A 17,893-nucleotide genomic window follows, 5' to 3' on the forward strand; every position below is an offset into this window, starting at 1 on the left:
GCTTCGGAGGTAGGCACGAGTGGAGGAAGTGCACGATGTGACGAGCATGGGCAAAGGCTGTGCAAGTTGCTATCAAGGTGTGTGCTGGTAATCCCTGTTGGACAAGGGATTCTCTCCCATCTAGATCAGATTTTATGCTCTGGTTAAAATAGTAAGGACGGATCTATCAAATATCCTTAATATCTTGATAGATCATCCAAAAGAGATTAGAAAGGTGGGAGACGAGGCACACAAGTTGGAAGTACGCAAGCTAAAATTTTTGCCATGGGGTCTCTACATACAGGGACTCTTCTCATCCAAAGAATCTGGTCCAGATTCATCCAGATCTGCTAGCCCCAAAGATTCACATCCGTAGCCCTAATTCATGGGTCTTGAGAGTGAAAGATTAGATCTGGAGGTGCGTCCCAGATCCCGAAATGCAGGGGAGATATGAACTAGGCTGCTGCTGTTGGATTCTGATGCACAGCAATCTAGGCATGGTGTTTGCTATCCCTAAAGAGTCCAGATCGTCATGGACTCTTGCAGAGGGTTTTGTCGTAGGTCTCCTCAGGTCCATGCAGGTATACAGCGGTCCTAACAATATCTTCCAAATTAAAGTTGATGAATACAATCTCAAAGAAGAAGGACAAAGTTACACTATTCTTAAAATAATTTCAATTAATGCATACAATGAATTAGAAGATAAAAAAAATCAAGAAAAATTCATTGTGAGTAATATATTTATATTTTTTTATATTGAATGATTATATTTATCTATTTTATTCTAATAATTGATAACTATTTTTTTTTTTGCAAATTGAAGCAAATGAAGATGAAAATCCTGTTATTGATAAGACTATCAAGAAAAAAGATGTGCATGGGAAGCAAATAAGTGGTCATGCTTTGATTAATGATGAACATTCCGAAACAACTGATGCTAAAAGTATTATTTTAAAAAATTATTTTTGTACTAACAAAAAATAAAAATAGTTATGCTATTTTTTACCATCATGTTATTTAAACAATTTGACTTTATATATCCATTTGGAACATTTGATATCAATTATGATGTCTTTTATATTATGTTGGCTTTTAATCTATAAATTTTTTAATATTAGATGTCTAAAATATTTTTAAAAAAAAATTATATCCTATGCATCGTATGGGTTATATACTAGTGAGGAAGTTATTAATGAGCCAACTTATGTTCAGCTCGATGTTTAGAAGCTTAGCTCAACGATTAGCACCGACTGAGCTAGAACTAGGCTAGGCTAAGCTTCTTAAACTCTACTCAGTTAAACTCAAAATGTGAATATACCACATATTAGTTTGCTTATAGTTTTGTCGATAAAAAATGTTCTTTTACATTTGCTGATTTCATATAATGTAATATAATTTATGTAAAATATTGTATTTACAAAATATTATTTAGATATAAATAGAAACGGTAGCTCAAAATATATAAATGGGAGATCCAGGAAACCTCATGGTCACACCAGATCCTTCCAAGTTTTTGTTCGCAGACAGCTCGAATCTTAATATTAACTGGCTCAAGCTCTGATCAATCATGAAAACGGTTGAGCCTTTCTTTTTTTTCTTTCTTTCCTTTTTTTTCTAATTGCAAAACAAGTTGAGCTACGCTTAGCTTGCATGAGCTCAGCTCATTTACAACTTTACCTACATGCACATGCACGCCTACCCATCTACCAACACAATACGTTACATATCATCACAAGAAGATGGATGATACCATGCAATATTTTGGAGCTCACATGGATGAAATAAGAGGATTCAGACCAAGCTAATCTGCATTACAAAAGCACTTCACATCTAAGATTTCACGATCTCATTAATAGATATGTCAAACATACAAACTTATCCAAGCACAAAAATAAGAGAGAAGTGACAAACTTAATTACATTAATTGAAAAAACATTAAACATGTGGTTTGGGACAAAATCAAGCCATGTTAAAATCGTTGGAAAATTAACCAGCTGTGCCACCATGTTTTGTTATGCTGTCTTCCTGTCCATGCCATGAAGACTTCTAACAACAATCCTAGGATGAATTTCCTTGAAGCAAACACCATAACATCTTCGATTACCTTTATCCGAGCAGCACTGATTAAAATCTGTTTCCCAACACAGTTCTTTATAATACAACCAATTGATCCCTTATTTTGCTCCTTTGAAGCAACAACCAAGTTGAATTCACCGAAAGGAAATGCATTCTGCCTAATTCAAAATAGAGTTGTTTGTAAAATACATAAGAACTGCAGTATAAATTATTTTTAATTGAAGAGAGCCTTAAAGGCCTAAAGCAAGACTTTCTGTCTCTAGAACGACACTTCCTTCAAGTAAATTGTATATGCACATGGTACACGATCTCCAAGCTATTTGCTTGTTTAGCTAATAATTTGACTCAAAATGGACACACATGCTTGAATCAACCCTCGTCTTCTTCCATCTACATCGTCTATAAAGCAAAGACAGCCTTCAGCAGCATGGCAAAAGCTTCTACCTATGAGAGAGATCCAGCAATCCTGCATTATCAAGCATCTCAAATGAACAAATACTAGGCCTTGCCTGCTCACTTATGATGCACTATCAAGCATCTAAAATTAAATGAGAGATCAAGGTCCCACTTGTCCATCTGCACGCCAGGCCATACCACTTTGGTACTTTTGCACTGTAACAGCCAAAAAAAAATTCAGAAATGAATCAAAATCACATAGGTTGCAAATGTCATTCACCAGGTGGTTTCACCTCCCTTCCAAATGGAGCAGGTCCCATGTTCAAAACTTGGAACATCTTTTCCAAGAATTTGATAGGGTAATTCATGCATCACTTCTTTAAAATGACTGGTGGCCATCCATCCTTCATTCTACATTCCACAGAAAAAGAAAAACAAAATCATATTTATGGGGTGCTAGGTCATTGACAGTCTAACAATTAATTATAGAAATGATAATGTAACTTAAGCCCTAAGATAGCCAATACATGTCAACAATGTACTCTGAAATCTAACATCCCTATGCTTATGCTTCAGGAGAACTTGCAAGCTTTAAATTTATTTTATAGAAAATATTTTTCAGTGTTCAAGTTAAAAAAAATGAAGAAATGTGAAATGTTGACATGGCCAACCAATGCAAGGACGAAAGTTGGCCAATAGTTTTAGCTGAAACTCTGAAACTGACACCAGCTTTGGATTGGTTGCAGCTAGAACGGACTCTTCTTTTTTCAAGATCTATAGTTTAAAATGAAACTTCAGACCGTGGACTACAGATGGCACCTATGAGACAATTTAGCAGTATCAGATGCATCACTTAGGATAAGTCTTTATCCCCTCCATTGTTTTCAAGCATATTCACATGCAAGTCTGAGAATTTTTTTCATTTTAGCTCACCAAAAAACAGACAAAAAAGAGCATTTCTGTTGTTTATATGGTTGGTTATTTCTTTTTTTTCTTTTCCTAGAGAATATTTGGGGTGTTAAGGGCCTTTCTATAGTTGCACTCAGACTATGCTCAACTCCCTTGGTTCTTATTAAGGAGCATGCCTAAATGTCATAATTGTGTATAATGGTTTCTCAATTTTAATGCAATGAGTTTGGCTATGCCATGGATAGGAGCATTTCATCAAGATTACATTGTTTTGTTCCTTGCATTTTTTTAAATCTCTACAGTGTTGTTTGTGTTCTCTAAAATATATGTTTACACTTGGAACTTGAGGTATATGACATAAGGAAATGGTTCATTTTGCTACTAGCTACATACATTCTATATGCTACATAATATAATTAACTTTCTTTTGTGTAGTTCCAGAACAAAAATCCAGCCGAGATTAAACCTACAAATAAGACTTACATTTTTGGAAGCAGGAAAAGAACACATTTTGGTGCAACATAAGTGTGAACATTTTGCTCATTAAGCATCAAAAAAACCAAAAGACTTACCAGATTCCAAGCTAAACTTCCATCTCCCTTTCCCGAACAACCTTGAACCAACTGGTTTGGGGAGTACTGAACTGTACTACCTCCAGACTGGGATGGAATAGGGCTTCGAAATGGAACAAGGCCTGAATCGCTCAGTTTGTGCTTAATCCAAGCAGAATCATCTGGTTCAGCTTGGCTCAGGGTGGTTTGTTCCTATCTCCCCCTTAAAATATTGAAAGGGAGCAAGAGAAGCCCTCCCATGAGTTCTCTACCCCCCTCTCCTATTTTTTCAATAGAAAAAAAAAAAGAAAAATCAATAAAGGGAGATTTTCATGTATTTCAACCTAGATCCAACCCTAGAACAAGGTAAAGGGCCTTTCTCCCCTTCCCTCTTCTCTCTTTTTCTTTTCTTTTTCATGCTGAAAATAAGCAAAAAATGGAGAAAAAAAAAGAGATCATGCCAAAATCCAGAATTCTGGCATGATTTCGTGATGTCCTGTAGACCTATAGATAATCTATGTAATACAGCTAAAATCATAATTTTTGGATAAGTCTATGAATTTTTAGATTAAAAACATATTTTCTAATTAAAAATAATAAAACAATAAAATAATGATTAAAAAAGTCCGCAAAACTGGTAGCATGTTTCAGGGTATGCATGCTGCTTTCTATCTAAATTTAGTAGTAATTTGTTTAAGGTCGGGCACAATCATGCATGTAGAGACCTAGGCCTAACTTTAAATAAATTTAAAAATAAATGATCTTCTGGGCATACCCATGGGCTGAAAAAATGCATGTAGCATTCCTATTAAGATGCTACACTGATCCGAAGTAAAATTAATTTTTTGGATATCCCATATTTAAATATATTTAACTAAAAATTATAAAAATAATAAAAATAATAAAAAATACGAAAAACTAGTATTATGTATGGATAATTCAGAAGTATTTCTAAAATAAAAATTTATTCTTGCAATTCAATGAAAATTCATATTTTTTTAAAATATTTGATTAAAACACAATCAATTGAGATAAAATTATATGTACTATCCCTAGCAAGGTTCTACATTAATATGAATTAAAATTAATTGTCAAGATGTTTTGTATTTAAATATCAATTTATCATATAAAAACTAATTAAAATATTTAATCAACTATCAAAGTTATTAAAAGTTTGAACTGTATTGTAGATAACGTAGAAGTATTTTTTGGATTAATTTGATATTTTTTTATTACAAAGTAATTTACTAATTTTTAAATAATTAACTAAGTAATTATTACTTGATATGTATAACTGTATGACATGTTCATTAATCTTGGAAGAATGGATCCAAAGAAGCATAATATTGGTTGGGATCATAGGGCTATACTTTTAAGCCGGCACTAATGAGGTGCAAGTGGTGCAACATGGAATTCCAAGGAGGAAAGATATTAGGTCCAGGCAACACCTGGAATACCTCAACATGTTTGCATGTCGGAAATACCCGTAGAAAATCAGCCAGATGAGAAAGAAGCACTTTACCAATTTCAAGACAGCCAAGCAAAAAAGCGCTGAAAAAAGAGTGGGATCAGACACTAGGAAGCAGAACCACCGTCATTCCACACAAGAGATTTAGAGGACTATGAGGCATCTGTTTTGGATGACTAGGAGGTGCGGCTTCAAGCTGCCCTCCAGAATAATTTGAATGACCAATTGTCAAGGGACGAGATTGCCAAGCATAGGGCTTAGTTTAGACCCTCATAGTATGAGTCGCAGTCTAGTTCCAGGTCCATTATGGCAGATACAAAGCTTCAGGAGGACCTCATCAATCAGATTGGTGGACGGCAAAAGCGATGACTAGATAACCTTCATGTTCGGTGTCTTTGACAGCAAGAAAGAGAAGTCCAAGGAGATACTAGCAAGGGTCAGCATTCACGATTTAGATATGCATGCCCTTTTTAGCAAAGATTCCAAGCAGCAGAGTATTGACAATATGCTGGTGAAGGATAACAAAATGGACATGTGAGGAGTTATTGCATCCTAATTCCACCTCAGCTGTATCCTTGCAAATGCGACAGACAACATATTATTGGTCTACTATCACCTCTATCCAGAAAGCCAGTCAAGGTGTAGATCCTCCAGAGGTAAAGAACTCATATATAGTAAGCTGCTAGATAATAAAAAAGAGACAAGGAGTTAGAGAAGTGGATAGCCTCCTACCAAAGCAAGTGGGACACTCATATTTTTTTTATATACTTGCTTAATATTATACTAAATTAATTGCCAAATGTATTGACAACCTACTACCTCAATCGAAAATTCTAATACAGCATCCCAAGAATATATATGACAGAAGAACCTTTGGCCACCCCACACCATGTCATATATAAGATAGAGCCTAACCCAGAAGTTGCTGCCCAATGTCTAGAAGAGGCAAGTTAACTTGAATGGCATACAGGATCATTACTTTGTCATCTCATCTAAATCATTGACAGTGTCAAATTGACATATTTAATATGTATCTTTTCCAAAAACAAAAATATCTAGGAAGGGCTCCCACAACTTCAACAACAGGCTAGGTGTGGCAAGCAAAGGAAAGATGAATCCAGGTATATTCAAACACTGACTATAACTGCTCCTCTAATGTTTTATAGTTAGTATTGTCTAATATGCAATTTTCTTGAATATATTTGCAGCCGAATGGTGGTCCTACTTTGGGCAATCATCCAAGAACCTTAGGAGACTAGCAATCTTGCGGATGATCTTCTTTAGCAGCCGAATGGTGGTTCTACTTTGGGCAATCATCCAAGAACCTTAGGAGACTAGTGATCTTGCGGATGATCTTCTTTAGTAACTGTGAGTGCAAGTTGCCCTTATCCATAACAAATAAAGAAACCATCTCATGCAAAAGCACTGGAATGATCTATTACAACATTCGACTCAGATCAAAGTACATCAAAGAGGAAATGGAGCTAAAGTATGATGATCAACTTCATAATAACTTTGTATGCAATAAAGATGATCTGATGATTGCTTACATTGAGGACCAGCAGTAGCAGCTAGCATAGGTGAGCTAGGATCACCCCATCAACAAGCCAGTTTCTTAGCAAGGGAGGCTATGATAGAATCAATACAAAGGGCAAAAAGACACATGCTATGGTCCCATCCAGCCAAGCAACCATTGAGGTTGGAGGAGCCGATCATTGCAGAGCTCCATGTTAGAGGCATCCTCCAAAGATTTGTTAAGAAGGGGCCAACAAGCTACCCAGTCTACTCAGGGTGGTGGGCATAGTCAATCCACCCAGCAAAGCAAGCAGAGAGGAGCATCCCGTAAAAGAAGGCAGTTCCTCATGTCAACAAGAGAGAAAAATAAAAGAAAGTCACAATTCAAGAATCGAGGAGCCTGTTCACTTAGATTTAAAGACCAATGAGCCCTTGGATGATAGGTTGCCCAGATCGTCTTGCAATACCAGTGATGATGACAATTCGAGTGACGATATATCTAGTGATCGGGAGAGGTTGCGATGGATATGGCTCAGTAGCATATAGGGTGGGAACTAAGCTGGGTTGGGCCAAGCTACACCCCTACCCAAGCCTAACCCAAAATTTTTTTCGGGCTTTAGGCCGGGCTTAAGCCCAATATTTTTTGAAAAACCTAGGCTCGAGTTTGACCCGAGCCCAACCGAACCTGGTTGGGCTAGCCCAAAGCACCCGCTTGGGCTACAAATTGGGCTAGCCCCGAATTTGGCTCGCCTTGCTCACCCGAGCAGTGCAGCTAACGCAAACAACATAGACGAAGAGATAGAAGAGGAGCTCGCTATTGCTAGCAAGGACGATACCAAGGATGATGGAGAGGGTGAGGTAGACAGTGGTAGACTTGCAAGGGTAGGTGATGAGCAGGAAAAAGATGATAGTGAAGGAGGTGGAGGTGCCGATGGCGTGGTTGAAGGAGATCAGAAGGTAGCAGATTTGCCGTAGACGATGGAGAAGCAAAAGATGATGCTAAGGGCGGCGATCTTAAGGAGCTGGCAGCGGGAGGAGACAGACTAGAGGGGGATGAGGTGAAGCCACAAGATGGTGGCAATGCTATAGACGGAGCACACAAGCACGTGGAAAAGGAGATAAGGGAGGTGGTGATGGTGGGAGGTGGCAGTGGGAGTGGCAGTGGCGGCATTGGACCATCGGAAGGGGGGGAGAGGAAGGGAAAGAGGGAGAGAAGCACTTCAACCCTAGCCTCAAGTTAAGGAAAAGGAGTGATTTCCACCATCAGGTCTAAGCCTAACTTAAGCTAATCGGGCGAACTAAGAATCAGGCCTATATTCGAGCTCTGGCTCGGGCTCGGGCTTAGGCTCGAGCCAGGCCAATAGTATACCCAAACCCGGTCCGAAAAGAAAATGGCCTATATATACGAGTCCAAACCCAACTTGATTTTGTTTGATCCTAGCCCATAGCCCAACTCAAAGTTGAATCGGCTTAAAGCCCATCGGGATGGCCCGAGCCCATTTTCAACCTTAGTAGTATATAACTCACACTCTCAAGGTCTTTGATTCACTAATGAGTCCTAGTTCGATCACGCCATATAGGATAGGGACCACGATATATCACCTAGTAGAGCCCGCGAAGATACCATTGCATATTAGAGATGGACCCCTTGAGGTCATTTGGAATATGATGATGTTGTTGCAAATGACCCCGCATATGGAATAAAGTCCTTGGAGATATTCGGATCATAGTTGTACGCCAGATCCTATTCGATGCAACTAGGCTATGACTTGTGCACCAGCTTTCAAGTTAGATTTCCTTGCTAGAATCTTCGAACAACCAACCCAATATCAGATAGAGGATCAAAATCAAGATGGCTATCCACTGGGTGCCTATTATGGGATGCAAAATATAGGGCACTCCTCTTGGAAGCTTGGAGTCATATCCCAAGCTCGGGTTATGATTGCGATCCAACATCTATGAGTGACATTGGCACTCCACAAAATCTTAGATGTCATTACATATTTTCTAAATTAAATATATTAAATCATGCATCAAAAAATACATTAAATCGACTCCATTTGTTATATTGTATATGTATTCACCTATAAATAGTTTAATCATACTTCAATTTCATTCACGACCAAAAGGACGTCAAAACAACATCAAAACTACAAATCAAACATCCATAATCATCAAAATAATTAGAAGAAAGAAAAAAGATAAGAAAACTAAAAAATGAAAAGTAAAAATATAAAGAAAATAGCAATATCAATCAGATAACTGGCACACCATCCCATACTCTACATCCATACAGAATCGAACCAGTGGTACCATACTGCACCGATGGTTGAGGTGCATTGGTTTGGCAATCCTTGCCCTTTCATAATATTTTCTGCATCTTTTCTTATGTTTCTAAACCTGAAATATAAAAAAAACATTCGTGGTTTACCTTAGTCATTTCTTGCATACTTTATTGATAAGGAAATTGCCCATATAGTTCAGTTTCATTGAAAACTTAGATTGAAAAGAATGCCAGCCTCATATAGATTTTGCCTTGGCATCCTAAAGCCCCATCAACCTCAAACTTTTCCCTCCCCTGGGCAGTTCTACATCTTTAAATCACATTTCTTTTATGCAAACAAAAATCAACATATAACAACCCAAAAATCCCAGAAGCACAAGGCAATAGATTCAATCTGGGTCTAATGTTCACCCATTCATTGAATCAGGTTGCTTTTGATAAGCATAAGATCAAGCCAACTTGCAGCTCCAAACTCAATATGAAAATTGAGCGCGTTAAACTTAAGGGATTGCATTATACATGTTGAGCTTAAAGGATCAATATACCATTATTGCTATGACAATTATCTGCAATTCTCCATTTTAACACTTCCTTTTTTTTCTGATCCATCAATTTAGCACAACCTATCCAAAATTTCCAAGGGCTCAATTATGGGCATTAAATACAGAACTTGCCAAATGAGTTAGGTCAAGATCTCCCCTTTTTCCCACTTTTTCTTTGAACCAATTAAACAAGTCAGCTCTCTTGGACTTCAAATACTCTCCCTCCTAAAGCACCAGAAAAGATCACCTACAAACAGCATTTTCCCATCTATACTAGTCAACTTTAAATATATCCATCACTGCCTACAAAACTTCATTATGAGGGACGTCTTTGTGAATTGGTGTATCTTGTGCAGCAAAATGCTAGGAGAGTTTAGAAGGCCAGTCAGAGGAAAGAAAGCCTTAGATCGCAACTGACAGAGTTAAAGCTCATACTACCACAGACACCGACCTAAGAATACTGCATCCACCTACAACCACCAAAATGGAAAAAAAACTTCCCAACTAACTTGGGTGACACTGGAGGTGTCTCACCTGTATTTTGAACAGAATCTAATGTTCTACTTTTTCAAGATAAATGACTCACCGCTTCCATTGTGCCTTCATTCTTCAAGTTGCAGAGCCATTCATAAACTTAGTCTGAAGGGTAAGTGCAATATCACAAACATTACACAAGTCTTCATCTACTAATCAGATGGAACCCCCATTGATTGGGTGCACTGTAGCCCAGTTGGTAAGCATAGCATGTCGCATGAAATTGCAGACCCTAATCTCAAAATTAACAGAACATTGGCAGAGATCAGAAAAAAAAGGCTTTCTTTTTTTTTTTTAATACATTAGAGAGAGAGAGATGTGATACATGACATGGACTTCAGTTGGTGAGTTATACGATTTCCATTTCTCCAAACATTAATAATCAAGTGCATCAACAGCTAGGCATCCAACACTTAATATTTATCACCATGAAACTTCTAAAGTATAAATAGTTGAGATCAATTTTAGGGAACAAGAAAATTGATATGGGGAAGAACCAAAGGATTTGCTTTCCAAAGGTTTCATATAAAGCTTTAAGTCTATATTTAATGGTCATGTGATAAAGCATGCAGAACAGAATAGGTTATCAGGAAGCACTAGCATCAAACTGCTGAATTTTTGTTACTTCTTGAAGTTAATGGGCATGGATATCAAAACAAAATTACCTACAATCCTAAATTCCTAATGTTCATAAAGAACACAAATAACTTAACAAGAAAAGTGCTTCTGAAGTTAAATACCTTAGACTTGGAGCAGTCATAGTTTTATTGCTATATTGACTGATGAAGCATTAGCTAATCTAATATGATGAATCAACTAATTACATACAAGGCAACCTTTGAGCATCAAGATTCATTCTTACTGGTAGCAAACTACGGCATTCTTTGTTTGGTTCTACCATCACACCTATCAGCAGGAAACCATTACTGTCAAGAAAAGATAAGGGAAACAAAGTCAATTTGAAAATAGAACGCAAGTTGCAGAATGTTAAAGCAAGATATAGGAAAAATATTATTCACTTCCCTACCTTAGAGGCTTGCCAAACCAATGTTCACATCTCCAGTTTGCAGCCAAAATTGCACATTCTCATTCCTGGTCTTAAATCCATCAAAAATGTAAGACTTTATCAGTTAAAGAAATTCACTGGATAGTGCTAGAGTTGAATTGGAGAAAAGAAGAAAAGCCATAAAGAAGCATTTCTTCATTGTTTCCTCTCCCACAGTTCCTGAAATAACTATACTCACCAACCATTCAAACCCACCACTAGCATAAATAAACTGTGAGGAGCAATCCATGGGTTGCCCTCCAAGAATTGTATCATGTAACAATCCAAACCAACTGTGTAATTCACAATTTTTCTGCACCAATGGATGCAGATAACCAAGAAAAGAATTATTCACTATTTTCCCATCTACCCACTGGAACATTTATAATTTCAGTAAAATAATTTCAACTGGTCAGTAAATGTGCAGCTAAATCAAAACGGACTTCCATTTGATCAGAAATCATGGTTCTTGAAATAGACATGAATGCCCAAGGATATGCCAAATGACCATATTAACATAGAGACTCAGCAACTTAAAATTATGAGCTCCATCACTGATAGTTGACATCTATCCTTTACAGGCAATGAACTATTGATGATTTGCACTTCAAATAAATCTTAGCATAAATAAAAAGCACCTATGGAGCTACATGGAATCCAGTAAGCAAACTAGTCAAGGTGCTACAGTGAATAAGTAGCATAATCAATTTCAGCTGAAATCTTTCAGTCTTTTTTTTAACATGTCCATTGACTTCTTCCTAGCATTTTGCTTTGCATTGCGGTTCGAGAGGCTCCCAAATAGTCTATCTGGTGAATCCTTGAATTTTTCACAAATAGTGGCCACCCTTTTGTAGTCCAGAGCACCATAGTTTTTCTGCCTTATTACAGGATTCATGAAATTCTCTGGTTGATTGCTTAGTAGAAGGTTGACCAATTGCCTAGCTTCTACCAGACAATCTCTAAAACTGGTTTCTTTCTTCAACTCGCTCAAGCCTGTGCTTTCAAACCTCTCATCTGCAAATGATTCTAACATCTTCATATCATTGTCTATGCTCATCACGGCACTAATAGTGAACCTTTTCACATTGTCACTAAGAAAAGTTGTCACAATAGAGTCAGAGATGTGACCTAGTGCACCGACTCCAATCTTGTACACGGACTCTAAAGATAAGATCTGCTGAGCGGTAGACACTATGTTGTCAAGGTAGATAAGGACCTCATTAATATAATCATTTGCATGTTGCGGTGCATCATCAGCTGTCCAATTGACATTGTTCATGAGAGCCATAAACTCATCCAACTTGGAGTTCACCAAGTTCGACAGTGCATTATAGGCAACATTCTGTGAGACCTTTAGAACAGTCTTAGCGGTCAAACCAGCATGAGCCCTTTCAACCACACGTACTGGGACACCACAGAGTTGGGCAGCATGCAAGAGAAAAAAATCGCAAGCATGCTCAAGAACAGCTACATTGGCTGCAATTTGCATTGCTTGCGATTCAACAAACGTACCACCATGGACAATGTTCAGCAAAGAACTGTTCAACACGTCAATCAAGAGCTTGTCTAGATACTTTTTTACAACATCAAAGAACTTCATGCGACCTCCATATGATAAGTAGCTGACTGAATCCACAATGAATGAGCGCACAATACGACAAGCATCAGGAACGGATGAAGAGAAGCTTGCTACATATGGGAAAACTGGCATTCTATCTGAAGACTGAATATGGAATGACAAGACATTCATTTTGTACTCATATTCCTTCTTCATCACCATCTGTTCAAAAGTGTCATGAGCAAGGATGTCAGCTATTTGCTTCTGGCATTCATTGAGGAGAAGCTCATGGTATTTGTCTCTGCTGTTATCCAGAACGTCCATCAAAGGTGTTACTCTATATCCATACCGTGTAAGAGTTGCACCCAGCAGAGTGACAAACTCTTTGATAAGTAGGAGGTGACTTGCAGCATCCATGCGAGAGAATTGATCCTCCAGAACAGATGTCATATTGGAAATAGCTGTATCCCATATTGTCTCGACCTGGCTCTCTGACAACAATCCCCCAGCTGTCCGTAGAACCCGATCCTCTACAATGAAAAATCCAGCAATCTGTGCCAAGAAAGGTTGATGGGACTCAAGAAAGGGCTGTGTTGATGAAATCTGCAAATCCAAATTCAGCTGCATCAGCCGGTTCTTATAGTAGTAATCGTGGAACTTCTCCTCAATACCAAGGCAAGTGTGGATGTGATGTGTTCGATACACAGGTGTAAGATCGAATTCTAGCACTGAATCTTCATCAATATGCTCAACATCTAACGTGTACACACAATCACCACCTCCTGAATGGCTCTGCTCTTCTGCTTCTCTTTGGCAAGCACGCATCTCCTCCTCTCTTTGACGGGCTGAGGCAGCCTGTCCTATAGCCAACTGCCCGATCTCCTTTGCCATGCTCCTAATTTGCACAAGCCAATCATTGAACTCACTACAAACTTTCTTCTCAATATGTAGCTTTATTGCAGGTATTTGCTTCTCAATAACCTTCCGAAAAGCCTTGACTGGAATATTTTGCAAGGTCCCCTTCTCAATCAAGCCCAGAGTCTTCAGTGCAGGGTAAAACCGGCCTTCTGTAATGTGCTGGTTGCATGTCAGGCATAGATTTGAGACCTGCATGCAGACCTTCAATGTCTGCAAGGCCTCTGTAACATTTTTCTTGATTGAGTAGAGTTCAAGGAGCTCATCAAGTTTCACCAAAAGTGCACTTGCCACTTCTTGAAGCTGAAAATTCTCACTGTATAGCATGCTTTTCAATTCATCAGCATCAACCAAAACACCACGCAGCTCATCGACAGCAAGAATGAATTCCTCATAGTGAAGCCTGCACAGCTCCTCTATCTCGACTTCCTTCTTCTTGACAATGGTTCTGAGTTGGTGCAAGAGAGCCTCGGGTTTCCCAGACTCAAAAGCATGCCTAACAATGGGACCCAAATCCTCACCATTTGTGATCGCAGTAACCAGGCCTATATCAATTCCTATATCCCCATTTTCTGCCACAGTTTTCCTCTTGGGTGCAACACTCATTATTCTGATTAATCTCTACAAGGGAACAAATACAAAGCACTTAAATGAAGAAATATCTAGAAAAGAGAAAAGTATCTAAGCTTTTCATAAAAGAGTGATATTTATAGGTTGTTTCCTCGTCAGTATTATATTAAATTTTCTTTGATATACACAACAAACAACAAGCAACAAAGAATGATGGGTCCATGAGAACTTTTTATACAACTAAGCAGTATACGCCCTTATTAACATAGAAAACTTTTCCTTGACACGATTCTCCCCCAAGATTCAAACTTTTTCTTTACTTTGAGCAAACCAACATATCAAGAAGAAGTAAAACACAGAACAGACGTATAAAGGCGTGCAAAATAAGACCTATGGCACCAAGAAATTCGATTTTCTCCTCAAAATTATGTAGCTTCATGCACAATTTTAGAACATCAACTTCACTTATAACCGAATAAAATATCTTTCTTGAAACATATGATTAAACCCAAATGGGTTTCCTTCGAGAAAGTTTAGAAGGAAAAAGAAAAAAAAAAAAATCAAAAAAACACCACTGGTTGGTCTACGTATAAGTTGAAGGGAAATGCAACAAATCCGCAGCAAAACCCAAGCAGCTCTATCAACCAAAAACACGCTAAGAACACTCAAACAATATGTCAAAAGAAACCTCATTTTTTGACTAAAAAGTTAAAAAAAAAAAAGAAAAAGAAACATAAAAAAGATATTTTTACTCACAGAGGAACGCGGAGAGCTCTAGAGATTGGACGAAGAAGAGGAGGAACAAAAGGGAATCTTGCTGTTCTTCTTTAGGGCGATAAAGAAGGAGAAAAAAAAAAAAAGCCTCTTCAAGCCCCAGTTCAAGTCCCTCTCGTTTGTTTTTTTTTCATTAAAAATGATTAATATATTCTGCAGTCTCTCTGTTGCCGTCTCGCTCATTCGTCCGATTTTAGCGAGACCCGTTAACGAGTTTCTTAGACTGCTTCCTCTCCGCTTTTCACTTTTTTACTTTCATATGGGAACCTACAAGAAAACCCAAAAAGAACGCCAGTGGAATGCAAACAGACCGGATCAAGCAACAGTTAGGTTCGTATAGATTTCGATACTTAACCCGGCAGAACTTAGTCTCGTGATCGATGAACGAAATCTCTGGTATTAACTTGGCCCGGAAATGTTCATCAAATGAGAATTGAAATGAAAACAACATAGGAGAACATTCGAAAGATAATTAGATAAAGCAATCAGATATCATTGCTCCATCTGATAAACTCAAACTTGACAAATGATCTCCATACCAGCCGATCAAGTTCGGGATCTGACTGCTATTTTCTTGCAACTTTGATGTCTGTTGGGCATTTTGTGTTGGAGACATGTCAACCGAAACCAACTCCATTGGTCACTCATTATAAGAAGCGGGGGTTGGGCCATCCCAGCTATGTGGGTTTAATATTGTGTACAGATATATATAGTGTACCTTATCTCGAGCTTTAACACAGTTGTCTTGGGTGCTGGTTTTATACCAAAAAAAAAAAAAATTGAGCCGACCCATCTGTCTCTCTGTCTCTTGACATTGGGACTTGGTCACGGTGTTAGGTCTCTGTTGGTGGTTCGTGAATCGTGAAGGCTGGAGCATCAACCTGTACCTCAGCTTTGCCGTGTCTCGTTCCGTCGGACTCTTCGGCCGCCGAGTGGATCTGCCATCGTGCTGCCAAAGGTAAACTCCCAATGCACCAGCTCCCGCACACCCCAAAATCCCCATTCTTTCAATCACCGCGAGACTTTGGGCGCTATGTAGGGTAGCGCGTTGGACGATATTTTTCCCCTTCTAGTAAAGCATCACGTGCATTGCACATGCCAAGCACTAAAAATAATTATTTATTTAAGAAATAATAATAGAATTGTTATTTAAATGTAAAATAAAATTATTTATAAATAAAATTTTTTTATGCATCTTTGATTGATGAAAATATTAATGTTTCAGAATTTTGAAATGAAGTAAATATATAAAAAGACTAAATGGGAATAAGTTTGATTTAATTCAGTATGCATTTCATGTCTAATTATGAATTAATTTATTGACTTCTAAAATATACCTTCAGGCAAATAATCAACTATTATTAATTTTGCTTGAATTTGATATTCTTATATATAAACAAAATACTTGTAGTAGGTTAGTTACATACCAAAAAATGAGGAAGAAATGATATTAATTAGTTATATCAATACTCATAGTATTAATAGTAAAATTTGAATATTAAAATTATTCAATCTAAAATATTATGAAAACATCCCTTTAAGTTTGAGCTATTTGCACTTAAATCTCAAAAATTTTAAAAATATCAATTAGCTACTCAAACTTTAAATTCATTATAATGTAGTCGAACCATCTATCTCCATTATAAGTCACACAAGGATCACCTAATAATTGAACTTTGATAAAATTTTGGAATTATCCTTTCCACTAAGCAAGGAGCTCGTATTTGGTGCAAATTAAAAGAGAGGGAAAGAAGAGTCACATAAATGGAATATTTTGAGATTTGTGCAAGCAAATAAATGACAAAGAATAGAGTAATTTGAGATCAATATAGACAGACATATGACAAAAATAAAGTGCTTTAAAATCTGTATAGATGGATGAATAATAGAGGATGGAAGCTTTAAGATTTATGCAAATAGATGGATAATGATAGAAGACTAAATGTTTTGAGATCTATGCAAGTAATGAATGATAGCGGATAAAACACTTTGAAATCTATGTAGGTGAATAGATGATAGAAGATGTGGTACTTTAAAAGCTGTGTAAATGGATGGATGATAAATGATTGAGCATTTTGAGATTTGTGCAAATGGAAGATGATAGAGCAAGAACACTTTAAGATCTATACATGCATTTGAATGATCAAGCATTAAGTACATTAAGATATGTGTAGGTAGATGGATGATAGAAGATAGGGTATTTTGAGATCTATGCAGATGAATGGATGATGGATGGAGTACTTTAAGATGATAGAGGATAGTTTGAGATCTGGGCAAATTGATAAATGATAGAGGATGGAGTATTTTAAGATATATGCATATGAATAAATAATGATAGAAGATGGAGCACTTTGATATTACATTAAAGTCATGATTTGATCTCTTTAAATGAATGGTATTTGTATTCTTTTTCTCACTCCGTTAACAATGTCAAAATTTTGGTAGACAACTAGGCAAAACTACAACAAAAATGAAATTTGGTGGCTAGTTGAATGTTTTATATTTTTTGGGATTTAAATGTAAATGGCCCAAACTTAGAGGGATATTTCATAAATATGCATTATATAGCTCCATATTAACTCGTGAGTTCTGGTATTAAACCAAATGCTTTCATGCTATGTTAATAGATCTTTCTGGAGTTTCATTTATCTGAGCTTGCTATAATCATTCCAACCATTATAAATATATCCTATACATCAATTCTTTTATTTATGATAGAGAAATAATAAGTATGCATATGCATGCCTAATTGCATATGTTTGTCAAACTAATAAAAT

The 17,893-nt window shown here is 37.2% G+C and overlaps 1 protein-coding gene across 4 annotated transcripts; it reads right to left on the minus strand.

The window, feature by feature from the left end:
- Positions 1-2,252: 2,252 nt before the first annotated feature.
- On the minus strand, positions 2,253-16,103 carry LOC105042172 (exocyst complex component SEC15A). 4 transcript variants are annotated; one of them, XR_003800407.2, is made up of 4 exons: positions 15,099-15,568; positions 11,282-11,351; positions 11,117-11,180; positions 2,253-2,862 (listed from the first exon to the last, which is right to left on the minus strand). XR_003800407.2 is itself a non-coding variant. In XM_073253689.1 (2 exons), exon 2 carries the CDS (start codon positions 14,376-14,378, stop codon positions 12,009-12,011), a length of 2,370 nt encoding a protein of 789 aa, XP_073109790.1. In that variant the 5' UTR covers positions 14,379-14,393; positions 16,004-16,103; the 3' UTR covers positions 11,722-12,008. The 4 variants fall into 4 exon arrangements, 3 of the variants coding, with proteins under 3 accessions (XP_073109790.1, XP_073109791.1, XP_073109789.1); XM_073253689.1 differs by lacking the exons at positions 2,253-2,862; positions 11,117-11,180; positions 11,282-11,351; positions 15,099-15,568 and adding exons at positions 11,722-14,393; positions 16,004-16,103; XM_073253690.1 differs by lacking the exons at positions 2,253-2,862; positions 11,117-11,180; positions 11,282-11,351; positions 15,099-15,568 and adding exons at positions 11,722-14,393; positions 15,656-15,769.
- Between the last annotated feature and the right edge of the window lie 1,790 nt (positions 16,104-17,893).

This window comes from Elaeis guineensis, chromosome 3, assembly GCF_000442705.2.
Source record: "Elaeis guineensis isolate ETL-2024a chromosome 3, EG11, whole genome shotgun sequence".
Taxonomy (NCBI): Eukaryota; Viridiplantae; Streptophyta; class Magnoliopsida; order Arecales; family Arecaceae; genus Elaeis; species Elaeis guineensis.

Excerpts from the sequence above, each read along its gene's own strand:
- LOC105042172 (XM_073253689.1), bottom strand. The coding sequence starts at position 14,378 with ATGAGTGTTGCACCCAAGAGGAAAACTGTGGCAGAAAATGGGGATATA.